Source organism: Mchenga conophoros, linkage group LG3 (genome assembly GCF_057382185.1).
Source record: "Mchenga conophoros isolate Kocher_MC1m ecotype Shallow Benthic linkage group LG3, M_conophoros_male_GT1.1, whole genome shotgun sequence".
Classification (NCBI taxonomy): domain Eukaryota; kingdom Metazoa; phylum Chordata; class Actinopteri; order Cichliformes; family Cichlidae; genus Mchenga; species Mchenga conophoros.
The window spans coordinates 25,265,507-25,274,957 of record NC_140528.1 but is presented as its reverse complement, the minus strand read 5'-3'; the positions used below and the strand labels follow the sequence as shown (position 1 = coordinate 25,274,957).

At 42.9% G+C, this 9,451-nt stretch overlaps 1 protein-coding gene across 1 annotated transcript; it reads right to left on the bottom strand.

The window, feature by feature from the left end:
• Nucleotides 1–2,641: 2,641 nt before the first annotated feature.
• Nucleotides 2,642–6,681, bottom strand: LOC146577824 (kelch-like protein 33). Its single transcript, XM_085255305.1, has 4 exons — nucleotides 5,297–6,681; nucleotides 3,892–4,828; nucleotides 3,636–3,803; nucleotides 2,642–3,502 (listed from the first exon to the last, which is right to left on the bottom strand). The coding sequence occupies exons 1-4, from the start codon at nucleotides 6,360–6,362 to the stop codon at nucleotides 2,980–2,982; spliced, it is 2,694 nt and encodes an 897-aa protein (XP_085111431.1). The 5' UTR covers nucleotides 6,363–6,681; the 3' UTR covers nucleotides 2,642–2,979.
• Between the last annotated feature and the right edge of the window lie 2,770 nt (nucleotides 6,682–9,451).

Sequence of the window (9,451 nt, the reverse complement as noted above, 5' to 3'; positions counted from 1 at the left end):
GAGGGCACGCAGCATCCTACGGGACTGCACACACCCAGGACACCGGGTGTTTAAGCTGCTGCCGTCTGGCAGGAGGTTCAGGCTGCTGAGGTCCCGAACAAATAGACTCAAGGACAGCTTTTACAACAGGGCAATAGCCCTGATCAATGTAAATAACTGACCTGACTGGATACCTCCCTGGACTTTTTAGGGGGAGGTAACAATGTTTAAAACGATAACAATAATATTTATATTTATAAAAAGGTGCAATAATAATTAATGTGCAATAATAACAGTGTGCAATACACATACACTTATTCTTCTTTTTTATACTAAGTTAATATACTGTGTTGTGTTGTTTGTTACGTTGTGATGTGTCATATCGTGTCGTGTTGTGTTATATGTAGTGCCGACGTAGGACAGTTTTTCCAATTTCATTGTACTACTGTACTATGTATGACTGTGCAATGACAATAAAGAGTTATCTTATCTTATCTTAAAGGACTCAGTTCATTGTTGTTTATTTTCAAGTAGAATTTAATGCAAATATAAATTGAGAAACTTCTTCAGAATAATAAATGCAAAACAACCTTTTTGTGTACAGTTTTTACAGTGACAGCTGTTTTCACCAGCATCCCACCACAAAGTTTGGTAACGACAAGAGGGGAGGCAGAGAGCTCCCTCATGTGATCGTACCTTGCTATTGCATTCTGCTGTGGAAAATTTAAACCTTGTGTTGTATAACCAAAGAAAATCGGATGCCAAAGTGAACACTAAATATCTGACACACACACACACACACACACACACACACACACACACACTATATGAAAATAAAAAAAAATTCAGATAGATATTTTGACAAAAACTTTCAGAAAACGGGGTCAGCGGGGGAGGGGCCAATGTTTAAAACGATGTTTTAAACATTGGCCCCAGGGAGGGGTTACCTGCCCCTCCCTTCCTTCCCTCCCCATCTCCAGCTGCCTCCCTCTTCCCGCTCCTCCACAACCACCCACACATGCAGGGCCTTGGAGTGGGGGTATGTCACCAGGGTGCAGGGGAGGCTACCCCCCCCCCCCCCCCCCCCCGTCCCCTTCTGGCTGCCTCTGCCTCAATTTTATCCCACAACTTAGACATTCACATTATTCACACTCTCATTACACATACATATAGGATCTTGGGGGTGGGCACAATCACGGAGTCCAATTTACCATCAGGGTGTATACCTCACCCCTGACGTCGTTGCCCACCTCTCAATTTTAAATACACTTAGTCATTGAGGGCTAGCAGGAGGGACTATGCGCTTACCTGCTGCTCCATGGCAGGTAGCTCCATGCCCTCCTGGGTTTTAATTGCACCTTAGAACACATATGCATCAACACTACAATGAGCGGGTGGAGGGAGGTTTGGAGTCTTCTCCCACCCCCATTCTCTGCGGCCTGCTGGAGCGGGAGGGCTAGTAGGAGGAGTTGGCCGTCCGACTGCGGTCTGGGGTGTGGGGCCTCCCTGCTGCTGCGGAGTCGGGGTGGTCTGCCTCTCCCCACCACAGGGAAAAGGGTAACACCACCTGGGTCTGGGTGCAATTCCCCCCTCCAGGGGCAAGGGTACCTAGACCCGGTTTGTAGAGTACGCTTGGGGAGTGTGATTGTGTGTACAGCGTCTCTTTATGTCTGTCTCCACGTTGGTTGAGTGTGGAGTGAGTGCATATGAGAGCATGAGGGTGGGAATGGATGTTTGTGTCTGTGTGTGCCTGTATGTCTGTGTCTATATGTCAGGTTGGGTATCAGACGCCACCTCTCTGGGGACATCTCAGGCCCTCCAAGGTTTGGAGGCCTATCTCCACCCACCACCACTTCCCCTGCCGGTGGCGGACTCCCTCAGGTGTCGGTGTGTTGGTGGTTCTTTGTGTCTGGGGGTGGGCGTCCGGGTACACACCGGCTCACTCCTTGGCGGCCGCTTGTCGGGGCCTGGGGCCTGGGGCTCGCTCGGGCCCCTTTGGAGGTGGGGTGCCCCCGGCCTCTCGGCCTGGGGCTCGGTCACTCAGGCGCAGCTGGGGGCCGGCGGAGCTCACGGGCGCGTCACTGCAACTCCCCCTGACTTCTGCTCCGCGGCTGCTGGGCGAGCCCTCATCTGGGACTCTCCTCAGCTCTTACTGGGACAGTGGCGCGGCTGCCCCTCTGTTGGTCTTCCATGGTCTCTTGTGTTCTGGGGGCCTCTGGATGTCTGGAGTTTTGATCTCCTCCATACCCGCTTCACACCCTGGAGGACGGGGCTGTGGCCCCCCCACACTCCCTAGCAGATCATTACATGGAGAAACCTTTGGAATGCAAGCATGCTGATCCACACAGGTATGCACACATGGGTATTCACAGACGCGGACTAAAGCTTTCTTGGCTGCTACCTCAAAGCACACTGTGCGCTGTCTATCTTGCGTGCTGCACAATATCGTTTATTATTTAGTAAATATTGATATCTATGACTAGCTAGTTTATTGTGATGGTGCTTTGTTTTTTCTATTATTATGTTGCTCTTTGTTGTTTGCTGTCTCCTCTGTTTGTTTTTTTTGTTTGGTTTTTTTTTTTTTTCTCCATACAGGTGACCCAGTAGTTCTTTTTTTTTTTTTTCTCTCTCTTCCCCCCCCTTCTCACCGTCTCTTCTCCCCTTTGGTTTTCTTTCTTTCTCTCCCCCTCTTTCTCTCATTCATTCCCCCTGTCCTATTTATTAAAAAAAAAAAAAAAAAAAAAAAAAGACAAAGGATGAACTGAAGCTCTGCCATCACGTAATGTCGCATACTGCTGTTTCTGATGTCATTTAAAAAAAAAAAAGAAAAAAGAAAAAAAAGAAAACTGAAAAACATATTGTTTAATTTAAATTATTAACAGTTCCAGTTCATTTCCTTTACGCTGTTCAGCTCAAAGTATCTCTCCTTAATTCATATACTTTATAATGATATATTCTCCTCTTGTGATTATAAATAATAATGAGATTTATTACCATGTCTTATAGTCGCAAATGCATTGGCAAACACAGCAGACATGCACGGATATCATTGTTTGGCCTGGGCATCTTTCCCATGTTCTCCCATTTCTGTGTGGCAGGATCATAGCGGTGCACCACCTTAGTGTCGGTGTAGTCCTCCTGACTGTATCCACCCAGCACATAAAACCTTCCCTCCAAAACAGCACTTCCTGCTCCAACATGCGGCACTGGCAGAGATGCAAAGGCAGTCCAGCAGTTAGCCACTGGACTGTACACTTCACAAGGTAGCTGATCAACAATAGTCATGGTATCATCAGTGGTTACTCCACCTGCCACGTAAAGATATTCACCCAAGAACTCCATACAGTGATGAGCTCGAGGTGAAGCCATATTTGCCAGGTAGGTGCTTCCTGTTTCTGGATGGTACAGAAAGAGGGATGCAACACAGAGGTAATCATTATTTTCCCCTCCTGTTATGAAGATCTGTCCTTGGGTAACTTTTGCTACATGCCCGCTCAGAGGCAGATCCAAGGGTGAGGTGAAACTGAAAAAGAAAAGATGAGTGATTTGTGACAGCAAACTACAATATTTTGAAAAGTTTTGAATAATTTTAAACAGCTTATTTAGGAGAAATGTAATGACATGGTAATGAACAATGAATGCTCTGCCCAACCTACCTCCAAGAATTTGTAGATGGGCAGTATCTTTCAACACTATCTATAGGATCGGTCTCACTGTGTCCGCCGATGGCATATATCTTTTCATTAAGTACAACCACTGAAAATGAGCATCTTTTTTCTTGCATTTCAGCCAGAAACTCCCAGCTGTTTTCACAAGGGTCATACCTACAGGTGGTGAAATTATGCACATATAAGAAACAGTTAAGTATATGTTATTATTGCTTTTGGAGGGTTGACAATGAACCGCTCTTACCTGTAAACATTATTAAGGGTGTCACCAATGCCATAATACTTCTTGCCTCCCAACACATACAATCGTCCTTTTAGGACAGCCACCTCATGCCCGAATCTTGCTGGCTCAGGCATCTCTCCCAGCTTTCTCCACTCCAATGCCTTTTTTACCCCTATGTGATTCCTGAGGGAATTCCCAAACCAAAGTTCTCTGCTGATGCTGCGGCTGCTCAGGTCTTCCGAAATCTGGTCACCTCCAATCAGAACGAGACTCTCTTTTGGCATATAGATGCGGAACTGATGCTGTGCACTCTCACTGGAGCAGAAATCTTTAAAGATTTCCTCATACAGCTCTGTCATGTTGGAATTAGACCACATGGTCTGAGATCGCACTTCCTTGAATTCCTTGAATGTCATCAAGGGAAACTGGACAGTTTTCATAAGTTCATGAGCTAGTCTGAGCCTTATCCTGGGCTTTGCTTGGATCCAAGCTGCCACTGCTTTGAATATAACAAGTTCAGATGGAACATAAAGTGAGTTACTGTTTAGGTACATCAAGAGCTTTTTAGCTGACAGGTCCGTAAACTTTGAGGTGCATGCCACCATCTGGAAATGCCGGAGGACAAAATCATCAGCAAATTCAAGAAGCTGTGGCATTTCATAGGCCTCAGCAAAAGATACCACATCCAGACAAGTTTGAGGATTAATTTCTTGACACAGGAAATTGTAGCACAAGGAAAGTGCAGGTTGGTACTGAAGCTGGAGAGCAGTGCTGGTGATCTCAAAGATGCACTGCCAGCTCATAGGTAGAGCACCACTGTAAGAGCAGCCAATTAGAACTTCTAATTCTGATGCCAAAAGGAAGGGAAGGGTCACAAAAGGCTGATGGGACTCCTTCATCCCTGAGGTGAACATGCCACGGAAGTAATCACTGCTTACAGCCAAGATAACTCTGTGGACTAGATGAAAGACATCAATGAGTAAATATCTCTAACATATCCAGGTCACATGCTTGTTTTATAATGTACTTCATTAAAGATGAAGCCTATAAAGGCCCAACGTATGTTTACTACACACTTTGTGCAGAATGTAAATCCAGATTTATTTGATGGTCAAATGTTCCACAATATGGAAATCTGGACCACCCAGTAGTCGCCTTGCAAAAAAACAGAAATATGAACAACCTGAAAACTTATTTGGCAGAACTATAGATGCATCTTAAGAAAATGTATATTTGATGGTAAAATTCTCAATACACATTTATCTAATATTGAATATAGTCACTTTTGCAATGAATGAAGTGATGTTAAATTTGATTGAGGACCTACTTGTGGATGAAAGAAAATGTATCACAACACAGAAATTTACTTGAGCAAATAGGTAAAAGTTAAAGTGGGCATCCAGACAGCATTAAATGGTCTACTCACCATGAAGCAATCCACCACAAGCTTCCAGAGTCACATCACATCCCACTCTGTCCATCCACAGCTGTTGGATGGACTGAAGGCTGATCGTCATTTGTTGTGCAGTACAAATACTTTCCCTTTTCTTATCCCCTCCAGTTTTTGTGGACTTCTCTTCTTCCTCAGTGCAGAGATCGAGAACCCTTGGTGCACCCAGTGTTTGAGCAGCAGCCTTTATCTTGTCCAGATTATCCTTGTTTAAGAATGGTATTTGTCCAGTGTAGGCAAACTCCACAATCGCCTCTAACCCAACATGCTCTACCTCAGGACCAAGAGAGATTGACCACGGGTGAACTCTAACACATGTGTCATCGTCTTTTCTTTCATCAGCTCTTTTGTTTCCTGCTTTGCTTCTTTTTAGATTATCACAGGTAAGTGAACTGACAGCAGCCAGCACTGGGGAGTGCACACAGAAACGCATCCCATCCTCTGTCCTCAAAGTAAGGTCGGTGAGAACGGATGAACTCCTGAATTCATTCAAGGTGAGAAAAACATGTATGGGGTAATCATCTTTGAAATATGTCTTTATGTCATCTTCATCACTAAAATCCCCATCTTCATCCACTGAAGGTTCTGTTTCCTTATCATCTGTAGAAGCTTCCTCTTCTTCTTCACGATCTTCTTTAGTGACCCAAGATTCTGTGACAGTTTCTTCTTCATCTGTCAATATTTCACCGTTGAATTCTCCATTCCACTCCAGAGTAGTCTGAGTTTCAGAGATATCTTCATTTCTGTGTTTGTTAAAATATTTATCTTCAGAAACTGTGAAATCAGAACCTTCTGTTTCTGAACCACTTTCTCCTTTGTCATCTTCAGTTTCCTCTGCATCCCTCACCTCCGGTTTTGCCTGCACTTCTTCATCTTGATTTCCTCCTGCTTCATTTTCTTCCTCATTCACATCATCTTCCTTGCTGTCAGCATCCTCACCATTCTCTTCCACCCCTTCTTCTTCTTCTTCTTCTTTATTACACACCTCTGCTTTAATCCAGCATCTTATCCTGTCCCACAATCGTCTCCTTCTCTTCTCCATCACTCTCTTCCATACATCCTACTGCTTATCAAGGCAGGAATTAGCAACTGCCAGAGTGTCCAGTAGACCTATAATCTTCACAGCTACTTTAATCTTTCAGATTTGCACCTCAGGAATCAAAGAGACTGCAGATCACTTACTTCTTGAGCTGGACTTCGCACTGTGAAACAGCTCAGACCTTACCTCATCTGCAGACAAGAGCTGTGTTGTCTATTTGTTCATCTCCTGCCTCTCTCTCCCCTCTTGCATGTGGCGTTGAGTGGCGTGAGAGTGCATGATTCCTCATATAACCAAATAAGCTCCTGTATACAGTGTAATATATCACTAGGTGGTGGAAATTCTAGACATCATGAGGCTTCAGGCAGACACCCAACAAAAGTCTGAAAATGGCACAGTTATGTTTTTATTTACCATATTGTCAAATATTGTCACATTTTTTTCCAATTTTGTCCTCATTTTATTCCTTATATCTGATATATCTCCAAAGGATGTGCAGTTTATTGTTGTGGTCTTAAATGAAGGACTTTGCAGTCTATTAGTGTAGGGATTGTGTTCAACAGTTCTAAAAGGCAAAATGGAAGAAGCAAAAGCAAGTAATAAACAAGGCAATGACTTGGAGGCAGCTGAATCTCTGCCCATCTGAGTCTATCAACCTCGACATCTCGGGAAGCCTTGGCAGGCTTATTCATTCTGAGGCATATGACTTGGGGATAAATTTTAAATGCCTAGAGGGTCATCAGTGAGATCACATTGCTCCTCCACATCCAAGTATAGAGGAATGTGGGTCAAGGCGCAAGAGGGAGGAGGAGGCCAAGAGGGCATAAAAACAAACAACACCTGTTGACTTGAAGGCTTTTGTGCTAACAGAGAAAGCAAACAGCTGGGTCACACTGTGTAACCTTGACTTGGAAAATAGCATTCATACACATGCTCTCTCCTTGCATTACCACATTTTTAGAAATGTAACTGGATTGGCTTGCGCCAGCTATTTGTGAATTTGTCCTGTCACAGTGCTAGGTAGTGTTTAGTTTTGACTAACCAATGAAACCGAAGAAATCTCTAAGCTGGAAACAAGCTTCTTCAAGTCAGTTGAAAACATTTGTCAAATCAGAGGCAATTAGACAGGAAGTCCCAGTTTTAGAAGATCTGTCAATATATTAGCTGCTAGAATTTTATAAAGATATTTTAAAATCTTCTTTGCCTTATTACTAAATGGTCTTCAGACTTAAGCAGGTTCTAAACGTCTAGTTATAATTTAGTGGAGCATAAATCTCAGAGGTATGCAAACCTAATCACAAGTACCTTTTTATTTCCTTTTTTTAATCAGGTTGACACTGAAGAGAATACTGTGGTAAGGTTTGGGATGTAGTGGGGTATATTTTGTTTTAGGACTAATTTTATTCATACCATTCATACAAAAGTTTAGAACCACACCTCTTTGTCTTTCATTTCAGATATTTTCAGTCCCATTGCCAAAGGTGTGCAAAATCAGGCCCCCAGTCTGTCTCTACTGCCTTTAATTATTTGTGAAAGAATGGGGAATTCTAAAGAGCCCCTTGAACTCCAATATGATACTGTGATAGGATGCTGCTGATGCAGGAAGACAGTTCATGAAATTTCTGCCCTACTAAATATTCCACCATCAGCTTTAAGTGAATTATTGCAAAGTAGAAGTGTTTGGGCTCCACAGCAACTCATCCACAAGTTTAGTGTGCAAAGTCACAAACACTTGGCTGACTCAGTCACTGCAGACCTCCAACCCTCCTCTGGCATTAACATCAGCATAAAAACTGTCCACGGAGAACTTCATGGCATGGGTTTCCACAACCAAGAAGCTCCTGTACGTGTAATGTATAAGTCCATAAAGTGTACCATTTTAATCTGATAAGGAAACTGCAGCAAAAACGGCTAGGTGCATTTATTCTCATTTGACAAAACATTTTGATCCGATCTTTGTCTGTACAGCAGTGTTGATCTCGTTCATGCTAGCTGCTGTTTTTGTCTCTGTTTTGTTTAAATGTGTTTAAGCTCAATATCACTGGTTGAAGATCTTTTATCTTTAAAATCAAAACCCTGCTTCATACATCCTCTAAGATCAATGGATGTTTTGTTCACACTGTGGGTTCCTAATAAAAATCTACTGACATGCTTTGAAGTTTCGGGACTGTGAGTAGGTGTTTTGGAAATGAAACTGGTGGGCAACAGATCGCTTAAAAAAAAACACTCCTACCTGAGGACACGGTGACTTTGGCTTCACATGTGAGGCATCACACGAACACATGCCTACTGTGCATTCACACGCAGAAGGATTTAACCCTCCTGCCATCCTTTAAAAAACTCACACCCATCACCCTAGGGACCATTCTCAGCCACGCCATAAAAAGACCATATATCCATATCTTATTCCACTTTAAATTAGCCAACCTTGTAAAACTACTTCTCCCTGAAATATTCATGTAAAGTTTTAATTATATTTTCGTTGTTTTAACCCTTCAAATCCCAGTGTTATTACATGAGCGCCCTGTGTTATAAGCCCCAAAAACCAAAAAACGAAACTAAATATTTCCACAAAAAACCAGTTGAAGTAATATGTGATTGTCATTATAAGTAGGCCTTTAGATGGACCAAAAATTGGCACCAACATACATTTTGACCTGCCATTATTTTTTTTGCATTTTTTTTACAATTTAAAAATTAAAACTTCAAGGCCCTGAGTCTTCATTGACATCCAAGAAAAGAAGAAAAAATAAAATCATATGATGATAATTTGGGGTTGAAAAATAGCGTTTATAATGGAAGTCAATGGGCAGAAAATGGTCCCCAGGGTGATGGGTGTGGGGATTTCTTCTGCTCAGCCATTTTAGGCTGATTTAAGGAATTCACACTGGAATATTAACATTGACAGGTAAAAACTATCCTGTGGCAAGTTTGGTTATATTCCACTGAACACAGTGGAAATGGCAGCCATTTAACACATAGCAGTGGCACAAAAAGGTCCCAAGAAGGCAGGAAGGTTAAACAAGCAGGCAAGTGATTAAGGCCCCTTTTCAACTGCACTCAAAAGAGCACTTGAGTGCTTAAACATTTCT